General features: G+C 31.2%; 1 protein-coding gene and 2 long non-coding RNA genes across 6 annotated transcripts; 2 read left to right on the top strand and 1 right to left on the bottom strand.

Annotated features, from left to right (window-relative positions):
* The first annotated feature begins 1932 nt into the window (after window positions 1-1932).
* LOC122578534 (agamous-like MADS-box protein AGL27) lies at window positions 1933-23259 on the top strand. 3 transcript variants are annotated; one of them, XM_043750510.1, is made up of 7 exons: window positions 1935-2436; window positions 18565-18646; window positions 18764-18810; window positions 18950-19049; window positions 21062-21103; window positions 22527-22568; window positions 22930-23259. In XM_043750510.1, the coding sequence occupies exons 1-7, from the start codon at window positions 2234-2236 to the stop codon at window positions 23056-23058; spliced, it is 645 nt and encodes a 214-aa protein (XP_043606445.1). In that variant the 5' UTR covers window positions 1935-2233; the 3' UTR covers window positions 23059-23259. The 3 variants fall into 3 exon arrangements, with proteins under 3 accessions (XP_043606446.1, XP_043606445.1, XP_043606444.1); XM_043750509.1 differs by having other exon boundaries at window positions 1937-2436; window positions 18749-18810; XM_043750511.1 differs by lacking the exon at window positions 22527-22568 and having other exon boundaries at window positions 1933-2436; window positions 18749-18810.
* LOC122578537 lies at window positions 5241-5920 on the top strand. Its single transcript, XR_006320520.1, has 2 exons — window positions 5241-5364; window positions 5583-5920. It is a non-coding gene; the product is annotated as an uncharacterized LOC122578537 (long non-coding RNA).
* Window positions 19925-23269, bottom strand: LOC122578535. 2 transcript variants are annotated; one of them, XR_006320519.1, is made up of 4 exons: window positions 23177-23269; window positions 22928-23064; window positions 22290-22445; window positions 19925-22090 (listed from the first exon to the last, which is right to left on the bottom strand). It is a non-coding gene; the product is annotated as an uncharacterized LOC122578535 (long non-coding RNA). The 2 variants fall into 2 exon arrangements; XR_006320518.1 differs by having other exon boundaries at window positions 19925-22445.
* Between the last annotated feature and the right edge of the window lie 436 nt (window positions 23270-23705).

The raw sequence follows: 23705 nt of genomic DNA, 5'->3' as shown, positions 1-23705 counted from the left end.
GTAAAAATTATAATTATAAAAACAGTTAACTATACATATTTTTATTGACATTTAATTATCATCAACATTTATTAACAGCCATGCAAAGAGTACTTAACCATTCTTCAAAATTAAGCCTATTTTAAAAATTTGCCACATAAAATTTATCCTATATGACATCTCATACATAATTTATCAATATTTTATATTTCTAGTTATATTTATAGAAATTAAATTCGAAAAAACAATATTAATCTTCCATCAATATTAGCAAATCTTATATTTATAATCACAATTACAATTATACAATTCAATATTCAATATAATATTATTAATACTATTATATTATTTATTATGAAAAGAATTATTATCGATAATTTTATTCATGTGATTAAATATTATCACATTTTCACATTGTTTTATCTTTATTCTTATATTTACAAAAGAAAGAATATTAATTAAAACTTTGTTAAATGATTGTTTTAAATAACCGCACATTGTGCGGGTAAAAAATCTAGTATATATATATATATTACTAGGTCTTTTACCCGCACGATGTGCGCGTGGTAAAAAAGTTGAAAAAAAGGTAAAGATTGTAAATATTTTTAATATTAAAAACCCAGAAAATGGTTTCTCACCCATCGAATAAAAAAATTACTTGGAATAAGAAAAATGATAAAAACACAAATTTTTGATAAATAAATACTTTCCAAATTTAGAAATATATGTTAAGTTTATACCTGTTTTAGTTTTGGTATGAGATTTGATTATGTTATTTTTTTTTAATGTACGTGCTTTAATTTTGATATGGGATTTGATTTTTTTATTTTTTCTTATAATTATGTGTATATAAAGTTTTTATTTAGTTTAATGTACTTGTAGGGAATCCTACGTATATCCAAAGTTAAACTATTATATTTTTAATTTTGTATATCTCTTATATAAATAAAAGAGAATTGTTTCTAGAAGATTTTTGTAGAAAATTTTCTATGTGTCAAACTCACAATCTTTCTTACAAATGTTTTTAGAAATTATGACATCATATTTAAAATTATAATTTTAGTAACATTTTAGTTTTTTAAAAAATTAATGCATCTTAACACTATCTTAAATATTTTATTAATTTTTCATATAACTTTATAATTAACATTTAAGTCTTGATGAAATTTCAATAAATATAGACATTTTTCTATTTATTTCCAAGTAAAAAGAATATTTTGAAGTTTAAAATATATAACTACATATTGTTTTTTTATATGCTATGTATCTTATATAAAAAAATAAATAGTTTGATTTAAGAAGTTTAAGTTAAAAAAATTATCATCAAATATATTAATGTTTGTTGTTTAAGTACATCAAATATATTTGATACACAAAAGCTTAAAGGTAGCTATATCACCTATATGCATTTGTTTATTAAAACTAAAAAATGTTGTAGTAAATAATCACATAGATATTTCAGAATAGACTTAATCTACTTCGTCGCAACTTCAGTAGGATGATTATACGCTTTTAAAAAACTACTATTAATATGTTCGGGTTAAACTCGGGTTAATTAGCTAGTTAGTCTTTATTTTAATATTTAAATTCTTTTTTGACATATATAAATAAGATAAATATTGTAAAAAATTGTGGAGATGACACATATGATGTAATCCTAAGTGACAATGTTTTAAAATAGGTTTAATTTTGAAGAGGGCTTTAAAATGCTAGGATTCTTATTCTTTTAATATAGATATAGATATTATATATTATATTATATATTATATTAAAATTAAAATAATAAAAAGTCGGATGTGGTATTACGCAAACGTGGTCTCAGTGAAACCAGACACGTGTCATCATTTGAATGATGTGATGGTTTGTTTGGATAAAAGCACGTGTGTTTTGAAGCTATTAATTTAATAGGAAACTTGACTTGATGTAGGGTAAGGTCGCGTCGTCGTTTACAGAGTTTCTTTACTGCCAACATATTTACTCTGGTGATTCCGCTTCCAACAATTATGGTCGATTACATCCCGATAGAATTAGAAATAGGGGCCATATACATATATATTTACCTAGAGGGAGAAAGTAAGAGAGGCCATAATTATATATACATATATATATATGGCCTACATATATACACACCATATGTATACCAAAAGTTGAAAAGCCAAGTTAGGTCGGTCTCACAAGAAGCCGCTTCTTCTTCTTCTTCTTAAAGAGATCAGAAATATATATATATATATATAGAGAGAGAGAGAGAGAAAGAATGGGTCGAAGGAAGCTGGAAATGAAACGGATCGAAGACAAGAGCAGCAGGCAAGTCACGTTTTCGAAACGCAGATCAGGTTTGTTTAAAAAAGCTCACCATCTTTCCATTCTCTGCGACGTTGATATCGCCGTCTTCGTCATCTCCGCCCACGGCAAGCTCTACGAGTTCTCCAGCGACGGCACCGGTTGTTCTAATAATAGGTTCGTGTGCCTCTTCTTCATTATATTCTATTCCCTTCTCTTCTCTTTGTATATATATGTTTTCCATTATATAACCTTTAAATATGATAAGCACAAATTATAGATATATATATAATGGAATCGTGCTTGCTTATTGATACGTTTTCCATCGATGGCTGCCTCCGGATCGAAATTAATTTAATCGTGCACACTGATCAGATGCTGGCGAACAAAGAGAAAATTAATTTCTTGTTTTAAAATATTGGTTTTGTTTAGCACTTATAGGATAAGCATGAAGGATGCGCAGATTTATTGGATTCGGTGCATATATATCCATTCTTGCACCGATAGAAAGTCAAATTCTTCGTTATCCAGACTTTAAACTTCAGGATTTCGCGATAAAATAAATAACAATACATAAAATGCAAACCAATCAACTCACAGTGAGTATAATTTGAGGGTGTTGGTTTTGTATATATATAATTATGTAACCAATTTTAATTTTGCTCATCGTAAGTATGTAATTTCTTTTTCAGTTGAACTCGTCTAACGAATTATCGCTCAACTACCTAATTGGTTAAATGTCAATTGATTTTGTTAAATTAAAACCTTTGAAACTAGTGTCCTAGCTAGGCGTTCAGGAATGTTGGGCTATTCTGCTCTACTATTTTTGCCCGGTCGAGAGAGTATACATCTGCTTGTGTCAGCCCTACGATAGAGTGTCTGCGCCTGTAGAGGCTAGCCGCCCCGTGAAGAAGATCACCTAACCTTCTTCCCTGGCTACACTCCGGAAATGAAGATCACTCGACCTTTTGGGGAAACTTTATTACTTGGTATGAGGCTTAGTTGTTGTTTGATAACCATTTCAAAAAACAAAAAAGAAAAAAGCATGTTTTGGTTTTTGCTGAGTTACAGTTGATATAAACTTTTTTATTAAATTTATGTATACAATAAAAGAAAACGTTAGTTCGTGAACACTATAACCTTTTGGGCATAGTTTCTTGCATTCCAGCACACTAAACCCTATTTTTTTCCACTCTTGAACATTTCAAAGCAACAACATACCTTACTTTTAGAGCATCTTGAAAATCTCATACAAATTTTATTAAAAATAAAGTTTCATTTATTCATGCTATTATTAGCGTGAACAATTTTAGTTTTTTTTTTACGCTAATAAGTGTGTAAAACTATACTAAATTAAAGTTCACACTTTTGAGCTAATGTGTAGAAATAGGTATTATAGACTACAAATGTCACTCTTGTAAATATGTAGAAGAGAATTACATTTTTTGTCCCTCAAGTTGGCAAGATTTTCAGTTAATTAAGTGAATTAATTACAGAAAAAACTCTGAAGTTGGTTAATTTTTTCACTTTTCTCCTCGTAGCTAACGACCATCTATGAGGTCCGTTAAATGAGGGGCAGATTTGTGATTTCATCATAACTTATTTCATAGGTCTCGTCGTCGTTTTTCATCAAATCAATTTGAAATTTATCAAGTTTTAATCACGGTCGACTTCTGATCATGATGATGGTTTCAATCTTTTGATCGGTTGATTTTTGTTGACAGTTACATTTTTCCGGTGAAGTCAAGTTTTTCCGGCGAACTGTAATTCAGATTTCTTTTGGCTAGGGTTTTTGCGTGATTCTGTTCTACATTGATTACAATTTGTTTTGGGTCCAGATTCGAAAAAACGTGCGAGTAATCGCCAATTTTTGTTTTCCGACAAGTTTTTGAATTTTCCGTCGATCGTGAAATCAGAAATTTGTTGGTTAGGGTTTGTTCGGACTTTTATTTAGAGCTTTTTCATACCGGTTTCGTGTTCTGGATCAAAGAAAAGAAAGAAATATTTTGAATTTAACTTTTCTGGCGTATTGTTTAACTTTTCTGGCGTAATGTTTGAGTGTGGAAGAAGAAGAAGATATGATCATGGTGAAATGACGAATCTGCCCCTCACTTAATGGACCTAATAGACGGTTGTTAGTCACGGAGTGAAAAGTGAAATAATTGACCAACTTTAAGGTTTTTTCCTGTAATTAATTCACTGAAGGGGAATAACTGAGAATGTTGCCAACTTGAAGGACTAAAAATGTAAATTTCTCTATGTAGAAATTTATCCATACTAAAAATGTAGAATTTAGAAATACACAATTTTAGGTGTGGATTTTCATATGTAATCTGTCACGCCACTTTTATTCATGCAAATTATTAATTTTTAAGTGTAAATGCATGATAAAAATGTGTGAATAAATGACTTATATTTTAGTGAGAAAAGTAACTTGCGTGTAACAAACTATGTACCAACATTGGGATTAACTACAATTTTTTACGTGAATTTGAAAAAAACAAAGTTACAAATTACAATAAACACAATATTGTGGATACACAACAATGTACATTTGTGTATTATTTTTAATAGGGTTAAGTGTATGAAAATGTAATTAACTATAGCCAAAAAGTTATTGTATGTATGAACTTACATAACATCTATTGTATGCACGAACTTTGTAAAAATGTTCGAGTCATGTAACATGTGTACGTGGCACCTCATATGAGCTGTCATGTGCAAATTTTTTATTCAATCATATTTTGTTACATAACTTAAACATTTTTACAAAGTTCATGCATACAATAGAGGTTTTGTAAATTCATACACACAATAACTTTTTGGTCATAGTTAAATTATATTTCCATGCACTTAACCCTTTTTAATATTTGGTGCATTAAACATAATCCTTTTTTTTTTACTAGAATTAACCCCGGTAAAATAGCGATGATGGTGCGGTGTGATAGTGGTGGCGCTGGCGCTGGCGATGATTACGGGTAGCGACGTCTAGTGGTGTAAAGTTATGATGTAAGTTAGTTGATGTAAAGTCAATTGATTAAACTTACTTTAGGGTGAATTTCACAAATTATTTTATTAAGGTTATTTTTAGGATCACTTAAAAAGGTAAGTGAAATAGTAATAAGTTAGGGGTATTTTAGTAGTTGCGTTGTTTGTCCTTAAAAGGGGAATAGAATGGTTTGCTTTATAAGGTACTAGCACGGTACTTCTCATTCCGACAACGATCATCAGTAGTAGTGGTGGTGACGGTTGGTGGTGGTGCTGGAGTCAAGAAGTGTAGATATTTAAATTTAAGAAGATAATTGAGATGATCACTTAAGAAGGTAAGTGAAATAGTAATAAGTTAGGGGTATTTTAGTAGTTGCGTTGTTTGTCCTTAAAAAGGGGAATGGAATGGTTTGCTTTATAAGGTACTAGCACGGTACTTCTCATTCCGACAACGACCATCAGTAGTAGTGGTGGTGACGGTTGGTGGTGGTGCTGGAGTCAAAAAGTGTAGATATTTAAATTTAAGAAGATAATTGAGATACTTCTAAAGATAAGGAACTAATGATGTTATATATTATTTGTGGACGATTTAGACAATTGACATGTCCAAAAGAATAATATTCAAAAAAGGGGTCAATAATCCTTACAAAGTAGTATAAATATATTCTTTGTATTTATGTTTTTCTTTCCTAATCATTTTTGTTTTACAATTGCTTAGAGACTTGAACGGGAACTTATTATGCTAAAATGTTAATCATTTTGGCTTTTTTTTTTTCCTGAACATAAACTCTTTTATGTCGTCTCTTCATGATGTGGTCTGTAGACCTTATTAAAATCAGTATAAACTTTGCTAATGAGCCACAATTCAACTTACAATTGTGTGGAGACTGTGTGGAGGCATTCATGGTTTTTACCATAGGCCTTGGTTTGACTTTTCGGAGTAAGAAGCTATTAAGTTTTTCTTTGAATTTCTTGCAATCTATTCCCTACTCAGGTTACTCGAAGTCTTATTGATCTTGAAGATGGGATGTTAAAAAAAAATCAACTATAAAAATCAAAATTATAGCCAAACTCATCCACGCCGATTAAATGCAAACAAAACTTGCTCATCTAAAATCAAAATATGAAAAATATGGGTTTTGTTATGCATAAAATAGTTGTATTTTACAAAATAATTTAAGGATAAGTTTTTAATATGAAAGGTATAAGTAATTATATGCAGATTATTGATAACTCTACCCTTAAGGTTGTCATTATAAGAAAAAATGTAAGAAAAAGAGGGAACTAATCACTTTACATGTTATCGCGGTTGTGGTGTTGAAAGTGGCTTTCGGTGTTATGGCAATGGTTGGCGGTTGCTAAATGTCTAAGCGATAGTAGTTGGAACCGACTAGATCCGTGGCGGATGGGTGCTGGTTATTTGTGACTTTATTGATTTTCTCAAACAAATTGTCATCGGGACTTATTGCACGCAAAAATAAGATATTTTAATGATTTTATTAAACTATTTATTTTTGTTTAAGTGTTATTTTAAAAACTAACTTATGAAAGTTAAAATAATTAATGGGTATAAGTTTTAAGGAAATGATAAATCTTTGTTTTAAGGGAATGATAAATCCTTTTAAATTAATACCTTAAAACTTCTCTTAAATTATGTGACTTTTGTATACAAGTTTTATATGAAGATATATTTAGAATAATTAAATTTTATTTTTGACTAATAATCTTCATAATTATATATTTTTTAACCGTACAACGTACGAGTTTAATCTAGTACATATATATGCGTATATAATTTTTTTTGTTAGATTTGGATCACATCAAACCCCTTTAATCTATGACTTATCTAATTAGACATTTATGATGACTTTCATTTAGTTAGTTACTAATAATATAAAGAGTAAATTATATTGTTCTAATTCGAGTTTGAATACATCATGTATGTATTATCTACTGTACATTTTTTCTACTATATTAAAAGATTTGAAATTATATATCTCTATCTCTCTAAGATAGGATATGTTTTTCCCTATAGGACATTTTTAATGTTTCACCACATTGGATTTTTAATTAGTTGTCATTTTTTCCATTTAATTTGTTATATTTATGTTGACATGTATGATCTTAATCACCAATTTTAATCCTAATCATTGATATTTATTTTTCTATTTTCTATATGAGTATAAAGATGTTCATATACATTATATTATATTATTTTTATTAATTCATTGAATTATCTTTTTTCAAATGAAATTGTTAATTATATTATGTTTTTTTAAGAGTATTTATTATATTATATATATTCGATTTATATCGTAATTTTTTTAATGATATATAAATATTTATGTTTCATTGGCCATGCTTTAACATATTTGGCGTATATCATATGAATAATTATTATATTATCATAAATTATGAATAATCATAGACATCATTTTTTCCATTTAGTTTGCGATATTTATGTTCAATGTATGGTCTTAATCATCAATGATAATTCTAATCATTAATATATTTTTTTTCTATATCACTATAAAGATATTTATATACATTATTTTATGTTTTTTCATTAATTCAATGATTATTATTTTTTTTCAAATGAGATTATTTATTATATTAGGTTTATTTTTTGAAAAGTATTATTAAATATATATCATAAAAAAGATTTTTATCATTTATAAATATTTATGTTTTATTAGTCATACCCTAACATATTTGACGTATATCATATAGTCATTACTATAATTTTATTGTTTGCATGAGTTATATAAATTATTGTATTTTTTATGTTCTTAGTCAGTAATGCACAACGTGCGGGTTTAATCTAGTACATTATATATATATATATCTTAATCTTAATATATAATAAAAGACAACTAACTTAACCTCAATTAACCAATCACAACCCTTAATTTTTTAAAATTAATTATATTAGCACATGTCTAAATTAATTTATACTTTTTGGTTTTTCATCACCAATTTACACTTTAACCCAATATAAAATAATTAATTTACAAATTTTGGTTTTTCATCACCGATTTACACTTTCACCCAATTTAAAAATAATTAATTACATTTTTTGGTATTTCATCATCAATTTACACTTTAATCCATAAAAATAATTAATTTACACTTTTTGGTTTTCCATTACCAAAGTACACTTAAAAATAATTAATTGACACTTTTTGGTTTTTCATCACCAATTTACACTTTTCGGTTTTATTGTAATCTACCGATAAACTAAAACAGGATGGACATATTTTCTTGAAACGACACGTGGCGTAATCCTTGATCGACACGTGGCGTAATCCTTGATCGACATGTACCCTTTTTAATTTATTTATTTTGTTAAATTAGCTTTTTTAGTTGTATATAAATTCAAATTAGCTTTTTTAGTTGTATATAAATTCAACTTATTAGATTTAAAATTAAACTCTAACTATCGACTTTATTAATACAAAAGACATTATAACCTTATTTGATTGATCGTTTTCTCATTAATAAACTGTCTCTTTTTTTTTTCTCAATTTTTCAAATCACTAATATTAATAATAACGAGTATAGTGCCCGCGCGTTGCGGTGGATAGAAGGTGAGAATAATATAAAGGGAAGCGGTGGTGGAGATCGAGGGGGGCGGTGGGGAAGAAGGGCGGCGGCGGAGGGTGATAGAAGGTCGATGGGAGTGTTATGATTAGGGAGAATGGAGAAAAGAAGGGTATATACGAGTTTTATGTTTTAAGTAGGGGTATTTTGGGGGGAAAAATATGCTTAATGTCTTAATCCTATTCTCTTTATAAGGGATATAGATAAGTTATTAACATGAAGACTTCAAAAATTCAAGTTTACGATACAAAATCACAAGGTTATTTTCCTTAATCCACTATGCTTACAAGTTCCGATTTTGACGTGCTTCTAAAAATTTAAGGTTAATCCAAAAGTCTAACTAAACATATATTATATTTATCATTACTCTATATTATAAATTAGCTTCGATTATCAATTATCTTAACAACAATTTATTTCATACCCACAAATCATGTATGAGACATATTCAAATTTCTTTATGATACAATCTATATAGCTACTGTACATCGTACGAGTATTAGAACTAGTATATAAAAATATAACAAAATAGTGAACCAAGATATATGCAGAAGCATACAAAAACTCTAAAAAAATCCTACACAAACACTCCAACCAAATAATCATTAAAACAAATCTTCTTTCGTATATGTGATAACGATTATCTACATAAACAAAAGAAGGTACAAACTCTCAATATCTTATCTAAATGTAATCAAACTAATTGTAATGTTGTTGTTTTTAGTAATTATAATTGGACTATAATTAGGATAATAATTGTTGTTATTAGTAATTGAAATCAAACTATATTTAGGATATACAGATCCTTCTCATATAAACGGAACCCTATAAATAAAATCACAACACACGAAATCATTGAAAACCCACGAACCAACTACTACTTTTATTGTTCTTTATAACTATAGCTAACTAAAACAAAATTACTTTTTTTTTGCAAGATATCAATGAGAACACGATTAATTGTGTAATCAAGGTTAAAATATTGTTTCTCTGGAAGAGTTTGTATATGAAATTAATGCGGAACTATCTAGAATAATCAAGATATGATTAGTTTTATTTTCAAACTTTTTAGTTTCCAAAATATTTAATAGTTTATTAAATGTTTTGATTTTCTTTTAATCATAATTCCCACTATAAAATGGGATGTAAGTCTTGTTATTCAATAGTTTTGATATGATATGAAAAGTTTTTCCTTTCCTCTTTATACACATGTGTGTGTTTAGTGTGTGAAATTTCCTAATTTTCGGTATTATCTTTGAATCAACGAATTTTAGAAGAATTGTTCCTGGGTATTCTTAGAATCAACAGAATCAATTAACTATCCAAAATTTCCGTCTGCGTCAATTGGTATCAGAGGCTAAATTCCTGGTCGATATGCCTCCCAAGAGAACAAGGAATGTTAATGATGTCCATGAGCAGAACTTGGAAGAGCGAATTACAGAAATATTGGAGGGTCAACTAGAGGAGCGGTTGGATCGATTTGCTGATGATTTGATTAATCAGATGAATGCCTTGTTGAATCAAAGAGGGCGGCATTATCGTAATTATCATGAAAATGAGAATGAAAATCCGTTTGCTGGTGGTGGTGACGGTTCATCTTCTGATGACGATCCATATCCAAATCAACGAGGTAATAACAGCCGTTGGGAGTCTGGAATAAGAACCAATATTCCTGAGTTTGATGGTGACACTTTGAACCCAGAAAATTTCATTAATTGGCTTGCTGTTGTTGAAGAAGTTTTCGAATTCAAGAGGGTTCCAGAAAACAAGAAAGTCTCACTAATTGCTACTAGGCTTCGTGGTAGGGCATCTGCTTGGTGGCAACAGATGAAACTTACAAGGGAGATGGTTGGAAAGTCAAAAGTCAGAACCTGGGAGAAGATGAAGAAGTGTATGAGAGCCAATTTTATTCCTCATAATTATCGACGTTTAATGTACCAGCGGTTACAGAATCTGAAATAGGGTTCCAAATCTGTTGAAGATTACACCACTGAATTCTATCAATTAATTGCAAGAAATGATATTCAACAGACAGAAGAACAACTTGTCTCTCGTAACATTGGCGGGTTGAGGATCCAGATTATGGACTTTGTTACTATGTTTGATCCTGTAACACTTTCTGATGCACATCAACGTGCCTTAGTATATGAGAAACAGAACCGACGGGTTGGTGGTTCATCTTTTGGTATAACAGGAGGTAGTTCCGGTTAGGGTCCCTCGTCATCTCGTTTTGTCCCTAATCAAGCAAAACAAGGTGGTGGCAATACTGTACCAGTTTCAAAAAGGGCTAGTACTAGTGGCTTGAAATGTTTATTTGTTGATCTGAATGACAATGAAGATGGTGATGGAGCTGATGGAGATTAAGAAGAGGCTCCAGTCTTTGATGAAGAGCCTGAATATGACGAAGAAGAGGTGGCTGGAGATGTCGGTGTGAATTTGGTGGTTAGGAGATCGTGCTATACACCAAAGGCTAATGAAGATGACTGGCTTAGGCATAACATCTTCCATTCAACATGTACAGTGTTGGGGAAGGTTTGCTCTTTCGTTGTTGATCCAGGAAGTTGTGATAACTTGGTGTCCGATGAGGCTGTCAAGAAGTTGGCCTTGAAAACAGAAAATCACCCTAAGCCCTACAAGCTTCAGTGGCTTAAGAAAGGAGGCGAGGTAACAATATCTAAACGTTCTCTTGTTCCTTTTTCTGTTGGTAAAACTAGGAATGATGAACTTACGTATCAAAAGCTTACATGTCAAGTTCATGGTATAATTGGAAGAATAAATGGAAGATGTAAGGGCCTCACAACGATTCAAATTCATAATTTGGTTCCGTCGCTTGACTTTCATGAGTTATGTTCATTTTTTGCTATTCATGATGTGGCTCTTATTACAACATCAAAGAATGGAGAAAATACGTGTAGGACTTTTGGGTTTAATTCTTTTACTAGGCTACAATCTATGCATCAACCATGTGATGTTGCGTTTAAATTATACGGTGGGCTGCGTAAAGTTACTAGCAACCAAGACTATGTTGGTTTCAAAACTGTGAATATGAAACGATCTGATATCCCCTTCAACCCGGGTGGCTTGGTCCGAAGTAAAACTCAAGGACGAGTTTTCGTTAAGAAGGGGAGAATAATGCGGAACTATCTAGAATAATCAAGATATGATTAGTTTTATTTTCAAACTTTTTAGTTTCCAAAATATTTAATAGTTTGTTAAATGTTTTGATTTTCTTTTAATCATAATTCCCACTAAAAAATGGGATGTAAGTCTTGTTATTCAATAGTTTTGATATGATATGAAAAGTTTTTCCTTTCCTCTCTATACACATGTGTTTGTTTAGTGTGTGAAATTTCCTAATTTTCGGTATTCTCTTTGAATCAACGAATTTCAGAAGAATTGTTTGTGGGTATTCTTAGAATCAACATAATCAATTAACTATCCAATATTTCCGTCTGCGTCAGAAATCCTGCTACACCATCCAACCTTGATATGATTTAGCATTCAATATTTACGTATAAATATTTCAATTATTTTTTAAGTATATTTTTACATGTTAACGTATCAATATTTTTTTTTGTTCAATATACTAATTGTTATATTGATAATGTTGTAAAACCCGTATATTTGACTCGAGTTTAATATCTACTATATATTAAAAGACAACTGACCTAACCTCAATTAACCAATCTCAACTCTTGCTTTCTCAAAATTAATTAAATTAATACATGTCTAGATTAATTTACACTTTTTGGTTTTCAATCACCAATTTACACTTTTAACCCAATTTAAAAATAATTAATACTTTATTACATAATGTCTATCTAATAATAAAATATACTTAAAAGTTAAAGAGATTACAATATTTAGATTAACACGAACTAATACTTATATCAATATCTTATTTTATATTATTAGTTGTAATCAAACTAATTGTAATATTGTAATTGTTATTGATTGTAATCAGACTATAATTAAGATAATCATTTAGTAAATGAAATCAAACTATATTTTGGATATATAAACTTAACCCTACAAATAAAATATCAATACACGAAATCATTATGAAACCTTAAGAACCAGTTGCTACTATTATTGTTATGACTTACGAAAATAAAATTACTTTTTTTACAAGACATCAATGAGAATTTGGTCAATTGTGTAATCAAAGTTAATATATTGTTTCTCTCAAAGAGTTTGCATAAAAGAAACCATGCTACACAATCCAGATATAATTTAGCTTTTAGTATTAAGATTTGAATATCTCAATTCCTTTCTAAGTATATTTTTACATTTAATATATAAGTATCTTTTGTTCAATATACTAATTCATATATTAATAATGCTATAAAACCCGTATATTTGACACGGGTCTAAAATCAAGTATATAACTATAGTTTTTCTCTTAGTTGGCATATATAAGAGTTTGCCACATAGGTTTTTTTTATTATTTGACATTTTATCATTAAATTATTCTATTTAAGTTGCCATGTGTATAGCCATATCATTATTAATCTTAATCATCAATTTTAATAATTTATCAATTTAAAAAATAAAGTTTAAAATTTTAGATATTCTATAAATAACGTAAGAAAAGTAGAGATTATTATGTGATAAGTATGATAAAGTATAAAGGAATTTTTTTTTTAATAACAAATTAATATACATGGATATCAAAATCAATATTTTAGATAATGAGTTAGGATTCCAAATTTGGTTTAACTAATTAAAAACTTATATTTTTTAGATGTTAAGTTTAATGGGATAAAATTAAAATCCCAATAATGTAGGATACTAGGATTCCAACTTTCTCTTTTAGCCATTTATCATTAGATTATTATGATGATTATCTTCTTCTTCTTTTTTTTATAAAAATTATGAGATTAATTATATCTAATATTGTAGGGCTTAAGATATTATAGTGGACGAAAGAATTTGTTTTTGTTTCATAAACTGATCGAAGTTCCAAACTTAATACTGTAACTTATTTTCTTTAATGTTTCCCAATGTTAACTTTTACATTGTGTGATAATTCATACATTCTGTTAATTGTTTGTTAGTTTTTGTATCGTGGATACACATACTAAAATCTAATCTTTAACCCAAATGAGTTCTCATCAACTTTTTTTAAAGTTTGGCGTTATAGTTTTTATATATAAGGTGTCATATCATGTAACATGAATATTATTAAAAAAAAAAGGGGGGAGGGGGGGGGGGGTAAATCACATTAAGCTTTGATGATATTTTACCTAATAAACTTGCGATAATGATGTGAGGATTCTCGACAACTATGATAACTAATATACTTAGTATGGTTATTGTTCAATTGTTGTAATTTTTAATTAACCTGTACTCCATATTCTAATATATTGACATGTTATCATGTATTCCTTCTCTCCACGGGTGTTCAAGAGTCGGGTGCTTCAGGAGTCTAGAAAATGTCATTGAGATTGAAATGAAATAAAGTCAAATAATAACTTACAGTTGGAACATCTCGAAGAACAAACTTGTCCCGTAAATTTTAAAAGACATGCGTGATAACATGTATTAGGTTCTCTAAACACCAAAAAATTTCCATTAATAATAGGAAGACTACCACCGTACCCGCGCAATACGTCGGTAGTCGTGACGATGAAGATATGGTGGTAAGGGCAACCTCGAGTGGTGTAGAAATTGATATAAACATAATTGATTTAAAGAGTTAATAAATATATTTTAAAAGATAAAGGAATGATAGTGTAATATAATCGTTAATGTTAAGAGGATAATGTATGTAAAATATTTTAAGGGGTGTTAGATTAAAATATTACATAGTATACATAAGTTTATCTGCATCTAGTATATATTTTTTTTCTTTTCACTATGGAGAATAGATTTTAAAATAATTTTATCCTCAAAATATATTTTCATTTTCTTTATTGGACTTGAGCTAAAAAGACCAAGTGAGTTGTTGGTGCATTTTCGGGTGACAACATCATTATAGAACTTTGTCTTGAGTCTATTGAATATGTACTTGTAATAAACGTTAAAGTTTTCGCATGTAATAAGTTAAACTCGAGTTGGTCAAACTTGTGTTGACTTGGTCGAGCTTGACCTACACGAGCTCGAATGAGTCAAACTCGTGTTGACCTGGTCGAGCTCGACCACGAGGTCGACCGATCAAACGAGTTGGCCCGGTCCGGTCCATGTTTAAGCCTATATATACAGATGTCAGATTTAGGTTTCGGTAGAGAGTTTGAGTTGCAACTTGTAAATCTTCCAGTCCTTTTGTTTTCATAATTTCATATTCCGAACTTGGTATTTTACTTGTAATTGCATTTACTGAAGTAATATACGGTTCTTATTCATATTCGTGTTGTTGATTGCTTTTGTATAAGAATTTCCGCACTTATATATTAGTTACTTAATCTCGTTTGATCCGAAGGTTTAAGGGACTTACAGTTGGTATCAGAGCCACTAGAGGTATTCTTTTGGTTCGGGTTTAAGGTTTCAGCAACGATCAAGGTCGCTACACTCAATTTTTCAAGGTTTTCGGTTTATACAAGCTTCATCCGCTCCATTTGAGCTCGACTAAGTCAATTCGGGCTCGACCAACTTGTTTCCGATAATTCTTGTTCGACTTTATTTTTCAGGTTTTGTGTTTATAAATACGTCTTTTGATTCATGGTTAAGTGATTGTTTTAGAATTTGCAATGTTGATTATGTTTAGGTTCTAAACTTGTGTGAATATTGAACTTGTAAACTCTTTGAGTTTAGGTTTGATATCTGTCAATCGAGTTTTGGACTTGTAAACTTGATCAACTTTGGATTCTGATTTATCACTTTTTGCATTGTCAAGAACTTGTAATTTTGATATAGTCTTGGTCTAAGCTTGTTGGAATATTGAACTTGTAAACTCTTTGAGTTTTGGTTCAATTTATGTAATAAAGCATTAGACTTGACAACTTGATCAACTTTAGGTTCTAAATTTAGACAACTCGAATCAATGACGACTAAAGGTCTATCCTTTATAGAAGATTCCGAGAAATCTTAGAGGGAATTCAAGACCAGATCAAAAAGGGTGTTTTGGCAAAGAGCTACTAGATTATCTCTTGATTGTATATATGAACAATTGTGTCATGATGTTGTTTTGGCAAGGAGCTACTGGGTTATCTCTTGATTGTATATGTGAACAATTGTGTCATGATGTTGTTATGGCAATGAGCTACTGTGTTATCTCTGGATTGCATATGTGAACAATTGAGGGATGAAGATGAGAATGAGAGACGTATTGTAACAAAAAACAAACATATAGTCTGTTTTAAGAATTTTGTAGAGAAAAGGGAGGATAAAAATTCAAAGCTTCCATGTTTTCTGTGCAAAATTCTTGGGTATTCGTAGCAATGAAGATCATGGTGTTTCGACGGGGGTTTAGTCATGGTATCTTTTTGGTTTTGAATCTGTGTGACATGTGTTCGACCTAGTTTTTGGATCAAAGGCGCCCGATTAAAGATTAGGTGATTCAGATGAATCAGATGAAGATTGAAAACCAGGATTGAAACTCTGAGTAAACTGTTCATGATCTTTGCTTAACATGTGTTTGGGATTTTGTCGAAAAGCTTTTGTGATAAAGTTAATCATTTGTAGCCGTATAACTGAAAATCAAACCTTTATTTAATGCCAATGATGTAGAGATGATTAATCCGGTGACTAGTGAAGAGGTTGCAGATTAAGTGGTTCTCTATGTATTTTGGAGATGCTTTCCTTGAGGGGGAGATTTGATATAAAAGACTTCAGGTGATTGGTGGATTCATGAAGATACAAGACAAAGCCAGACACTATTGGTTGAAGACATGGATCTTGTGAGTGCTACATATCTGAAATTTAAGTTACAAAATTTCTTATCGTTGTGAGAGCTGATTAAATTTGATGTTGATTGTTGGAGATTCAACTTCTTTATCATATGTCGGTTAAGCTTGAAGATCAAAATAAATTGAGCGATGTTATTTTGCATAATGTCTGGAGTGATGATATCCGAATTGCATGAGGAGGCAATGATGTCTGTATTACTTTGAAGTGATGATGTTTGGCATGATAATATTGCTTGGAGCTTAATTTGGATGTTACTGTTTAGGGGTAGAATTACAATCTGAGTATTGGATTTGTTAATTGTCATAAGGATACAGAGATTTTGGAGTTTAGAGATCAGTGTGTAGCGTATAAAGATCAAGTCTTACCGAAAGAAGACATAATATTATTAGTTAACGAAAATTTGTTGATTGAAGATTTTTTAATTAATGATTGTCATAATTGTAGCAATAGTCAAGGAGTGCTTGATTGGGCATTTCTGTTACTATTTACATTCATTACAAGTGAAGACTTTGAAGATCGATGGAAACTTCTAAAAGTTGATGTCAAGGGGGAGTCTGTTGGTGCATTCCGGGTGACAACATCATTATAGAAGTTTGTCTTGAGTCTATTGAATATGTACTTGTAATAAACGTTAAAGTTTTCGCATGTAATAAGTTAAACTCGAGTTGGTCAAACTTGTGTTGACTTGGTCAAGCTTGACCTACACAAGCTCGAATGAGTCAAACTCGTGTTGACCTGGTCGAGCTCGAATGAGTCAAACTTTTGTTGACCTGGTCGAGCTCGTGTGACACGAGGTCAAACGAGTTGGCCCAGTCCGGTCCATGTTTAAGCCTATATATACAGATGTCAGATTTAGGTTTCGGTAGAGAGTTTGAGTTGCAACTTGTAAATCTTCCAGTCGTTTTGTTTTCATAATTTTATATTCCAAACTTGGTATCTTACTTGTAATTGCATTTATTGAAGTAATATACGGTTCTTATTCATATTCATGTTCGTTTTGTTGATTGTTTTTGTATAAGAATTTCCGCACTTATACATTAGTTACTTAATCTCGTTTGATCCGGAGATTTAAGGGACTTACGTACATGAGCATCTATCTATAATATAACTAAAAGAGGGGGTTGGGGGTACACTTGCCACCCCTAATCCACCTCCTTGAGTCTAATCCTCCCTCCTTATTAATCCTCTAATTTTTTTAATATTAATCTAAATTAATTTACACTTTTTGGTTTTCCATCACCAATTTACACTTTAACCCCAATCTAAAACAATTAATTTACACTTTTTAGTTTCCCATCACCAATTTACATTTTAACCCAATTTAAAATAATTAACTTACACTTTTTGATTTTTCATTACCAATTTACACTTTAACCTAATTTATATTTAATTATACTTTTCTATATATAGTTTACACTTTTAGAATATAAGAAACTGTAAATTTTTTATTTAACTAAAGTTGAAAAAAAATGGGTAAACTGAAATCAATATTTATATAAAGTCAATTTTCGTATGTTTCTTCGTTAGGCGGATAATTTTTAGAGTATGTTGACCGATGGAGTGGCTATTTAGCTAGCAAATTTTCAAGTTGATTTCGTTATATCTATTTAATATATTTGAAATCCAATTTTTGAGCTTTGATTAATATATTTTGAGACAACCCGTCCCTTGAATGGGCCTGACTACTAGTATGCATATAAAATTTGATGCCTCATGTATGGTGTGGGCCTTGAGCCTATCACCACTAAAAAGACAAGGGCTATTTATACAATAGTTCAAGCCTAGGAATTTTTTTTTAATTGAAATTCATGCCCATTACATCTTGCACTATCACTTACTTTAAATGTTCTCTAATTACGTTTATTTTAGTGTGGAGCACATATTCTCTAGGTATCAGAAAAGCCTCCTTCAAACTAAGGAGAGTACAAGCAAATCAGTTGCCAATGATTTAGTAAGCGTTTACTTTTTAAAAAAGCACACATTTACTATCAATGATCACTTTCCTTTTAATGATTTTATGATTAATGCTATCTACTCAAAATGATTGCTGCAGCAATTCTTGTTGCAGTGTAAAAGATTCCGACCATGTAAAGAGCTTCTACAAACAGTAGACAGGTAACTTTATAGTCCATAACTCCATATATGATATAACCACATATGAACTGATGAACATGCACATGTACACTGACATTGCATATGGGAGTTGGTCAACCAATATGGATCAGTCAATGATGAAATCCGACTCTTTATACAGGCTTGTTGAGGAAAATAATACTGAGGAGCTCTCGGTGACTGACATGACGCAACTAGAAATAGAACTTGATGATGCTCTTGTCCAAACAAGACTGAGAAAGGTGACTGTCTGATACTAGTTTTTAACTTTATGTTTCCATATATGCTGTTAGTGTTCTATATATAAATCACTTTAGTTACACTGCTTTTGCTAATATATTCCCTTTTCCAGCCGGTGTAAGTTTTGAATCATCATCATAGTATTAGCATCTGTATGTTTAATTTTGACTCAATATTATTGCACGTCATTTTTTTTTTCTTTATTAAAGTATAAAATTTCCATTTAACTCAGTCGCATTACCGTTATCTTGTCGATGGAAAAGGAGATTATGGTATCCTTCTTTTGATGTGAACAGATGAAGGTGAGATTCGGAATCTAGAACTCTAGGGAAGAGAGACAGATAGATACTAAACTTTAATGTCTGACATATCAGAAATCGAGTTGTATGACAGTAGGATCAATGGTTGATGTGGAATTTGTTCTCGTTGATGTGGAATGGCAAAATATAACAGAAAAGTACTTAAAGTTTGTCTCCTAGGCTACGTAGAAGTTGACATGTACTCCAAGTCAATATCCAGTATTTGATAGCATTTTAGAGGATGAGTAAATGCACTCAACATTATTCATGGTAGCAGTCAAATACTCTAGATAGGATTTAATACATAAATTCATCAACCAGCTTGTTCTGCATTGGGTTCGTGCTTCTTTGTTAGTCAAACTATAAAACTAGAATTTCACTCAATGGAGATTGTGTTATAAGTTTATATTAGTTCTTACTGATTCTGCAACACTCTTTGTAATACTTCACCATTATTAACATTATTGCTGTTGTCAGTGTAAAAAATCATTGCTAAAACCGAACTAGCAAGTACCATATTCTGTTAAGAGAAAAAAGAACAATCCCAGGATTCAGGAATATTAACGGAACAAGACACAAAAATAGAAACATATAGCTGTAAAAATCAATATGAGTCGGCACATATAAGAAATAGGAGCCAACCGTGAGTGGATGATAAGTACTAAAATGGAATATCAAGATCCTACTATCTACATGGTTGGAATTAGAAGAATTTATGACCATACATACTAGAGATCAAATTCGAGTCCTAACTTTTACAGGTTTTTAAGTACCAGAACTGTTGAAGCAATTATCGAGTGAGGTTGACACTCTGGCAGGCCAGGTACATGCAGGTGATGTTTGAGATACAACAAACGGGTTTTCCCAAGGTGTGAAAGCAGCTGTATGAAAACTCATACCAAATATTAGTTGCATGTACAACACTTTAACTTTGACACAGATGTTTAGGCTAATGGAGTGGTATGACCTCCTCTTAGGCTACTTGCATGTGGGCTGCCATGCGGCATGAGAAGATGCCATGGGTAGCCTAACCAAATTTAGTGGGAGTGGTATGGCCTCCCATGAGGCATCTTCCAATCATTGACTTTCGACAAGTGGCTTATGATGATTGGATAGGGATAATATTTAAATAAAAATTTATATAAGAAAGAGACATGGGAGAGAGAGAGAGAGAGAGAGAGAGAGCGCCCAAAGTTTAAGCGGCCTGGTGGGGATAGTGTTCCCGGCTGCTAGCCGGTGATTAGGGGCGGAGCCGCCGGGATAGCAGCCTCACTTCCTTCAGCCTTAGGTATTTTTTGTAAGATACCTGTGTCAACACTCTTAATGTCAATATGATAATCAACTATGAATTGTCACCATCCCAGCATAAATTCATTGGTTATAGAACTAGTGGCACAGTGGCACTCTGGATAAAGCAGTGTGACCGAGATTTACTTCAAACACACACTGTCATCCACTTCTGAAAGATCCTATGTTTATAATAATTTACGAGTGCAAGATGCCTTACAAAGAATTGATTTTGTGTTTCCAGATAAGTTCGATTGTGAATGCTATGTCTAATGATTGTAGGAACCAATTACTACAACTTTCGTTATTTGTGTGATGTGATATCTATCATTAGAATGTGCAGAGCTCCTATAAGATGGCATCTGGCTATATCAGAATCAGTTACTTCTTAGCAGTTCCTAATTTGGCTGTAATTATGTTTGATGCAGACGCAGTTGATGACGGAGTACCTATCAACCCTCCAAGAAGAGGTATGCTTCTAGTTTGACTTTTTCATTTTAGTACGTATACGAATATATTGAACGCTATCCTAAAATGAAACAATTTCAGCTTCACAACTAAATTATAATTCCCCCGTCGATTGTTTTCATCTTTTCTCCACTGGTTGAATCGCGAGTATTTACCACTAGACTAATAATGGTACCCTGGAAACTAGATACAGAACACTTACCTAAAAAAGGTCATACACTTTAAGGTACCTCAGTTTTGCAGAGGTGTATACTGTTGAAATAGACAGTAAAAACAGCCTGAAAATCCAGAACACAATATAAGACAACATGGAAACCACATGCCTTATCGGCTGCTCAGTGCCAGGAAATTGGCTGAATATATTTTTGTAGCATCTAGTCCAAGCTGAACGGGATTCGCACCAAAATAATTAAAACTATTTGCTGTTGATAGTCTTTCCCATAAAAATACTGGGTAGATGCTATATGCTTTGTTAGTACTTGAAAAGCTAGTTATGTTGAGTTCTGCAGTAACATCTAGAAGGTCGATGGTCTCTTGCTCGCGAGGGGCCTGGAAACTTTCCTCAAATTCATTTACGGAAAACTCCCTACATAGTAACTGAGTTTCAACATTATTCCACCTAGAAAACTCAAACTTGTGTTAAGAGGTTCAACCTTAACGTCTCGATCTTGACAGATGTTAGTGACTTTTTTGATTTTATACCCAAAACGGGTTTTTTTTTTTTGCTTCTATATACATGGATAATGGATTACATGTACCAAAAGGGTGACATGCAATAAAAAAAAGCCCTCAGCGGTCTGAAGTCGATAAAACACATTCACAAGTACAAGCCAGTTGATGTCTTAGTTTCATGTGGTTCTTTTAAGAGCTTCTATGTTACCACTATGATGTCATATATGCCCCAGTCACAAAGTTAGCTAAACTTCACACTACTGTAACCAAATCTAAATTTGATTTGTTGAATTGCTAAAATAGAGTCCGGGAGTGACCTAGGTGGGACAACAGTGAATATGAGTTGCTATCAGTTTTACACTGCCAAATGCTCCAGACCATGGGTCATCTATGTGTTGACGCACACACAAACACACACACATTTGTGTTGTGAAAGTTATGACCCTAGATGGTTTAAGTGAATCAAAGACATTTATGGTCATAAAATCAATAATAATAATAATAGAGAAGACTTACTATACCCAAATCTTTTTTGATAAAGTTCACCAAGTGCCTTCTGTTGTAAGTGGAGGCGAACCCATCTGGTTAGTTACAAGGTCGTTAAGATGTTCCACTCCTTTGTGCCTCCTCCTCATATGGTATTTTAGTACATCGAGATCAAATTCCCTTATCCTGTTGAAAATAGTAGCAATATAAAGAGTTTGAATCAAACACACAATTATAAATCTGATCTACTTTTCTATTTGTTAACAGCAAAGAAAGTTAAGAGAAGGAAACGAAGAAATGATGAAGCAAGTAAGTTAACTTGCAAATTTGCATACACTTGACTTCTGGTTTGATTCACTCATCAAACATCATAAGGTTTTCTCGAAAGATTTCGAGCTTATCTAATTGCTACAACAGTTTAAATCTTACTCTATTTGAAAACAGAACACCCCTGGTTTATATGTACCACTAAATCCTGAGAATCTAGAAACCCAAACATAAATTTATCAGAGAGATCTTACTTTGTTCTCAAGTTTCATATCATGTATTTTGTAGTTTTAACATATACTTTGCCAAAGTTGACTTTTATTTTAAGAAGTTTTGGATGTGATACATATATAGATATATATGAAATGAAATTGTAAGTAGGAAACTAAATTATGGCTTACAGGTTGCATCAGCAAAGCAGAATGGACCAGCAGCAGTAGTATCAGATGGTGGTGGAGGTGTAAACGACCTTGCAACTAACCAGATGAATTCACCACAACTTGTTCCTACTCTTCTTCTTTTTGATGGCTAGATCTGTCTGTTTCCAACAAAAACACAATCTGGATGATCAATATTTTTAATTATATATTACATATAAATATCATTTATATTAACTAATACACAAATTGTGCTAATGATGTAGTACTTACATTTGAACTTTTGAAGTTGATTATATAGTTATGAATATGAATATGATGTAGCACTACAGCTCATCTGCTTAGTGTTTAATACATTGAGTCTATCCACTCGTTTTTTGTATGTGTTTGCAAGTGAATGTATGTGGGGATGTTTTTTCTTTAACAAATGTGAATGACTTTAGTTAGTTAAATAGAGAAATGTAGGCTCATTGTAATCAAGTGCTTCAACATGAAGAAAGGGTATATTAATGGTAATCTAGCAAAAAGTTTTGTACGCTATGCCTATTGGTTAATTGTAACGCATATGCTCAGACTTGCAATAACTTATTTTTTATTGGGCGAATTAATAAATAAATATGCATTTTTTATTTATTTATCTTAATTTATTTATAAATATATAAGTATATATATATAAATTGCTACTTACTCTGTCACAACGTATAAGTTTTACAACTAACAGTACAAGTCCGTAATGCATACTGATGGTAAATATATCAAATTAGTTACAAATAATAGTCAAATATCACCTCTCGAATACAAA

This window comes from Erigeron canadensis, chromosome 8 (genome assembly GCF_010389155.1).
Source record: "Erigeron canadensis isolate Cc75 chromosome 8, C_canadensis_v1, whole genome shotgun sequence".
Lineage (NCBI taxonomy): Eukaryota > Viridiplantae > Streptophyta > Magnoliopsida > Asterales > Asteraceae > Erigeron > Erigeron canadensis.
Note: the sequence above shows the minus strand (reverse complement) of the source record. Positions and strands in the feature narration are given on the sequence as shown.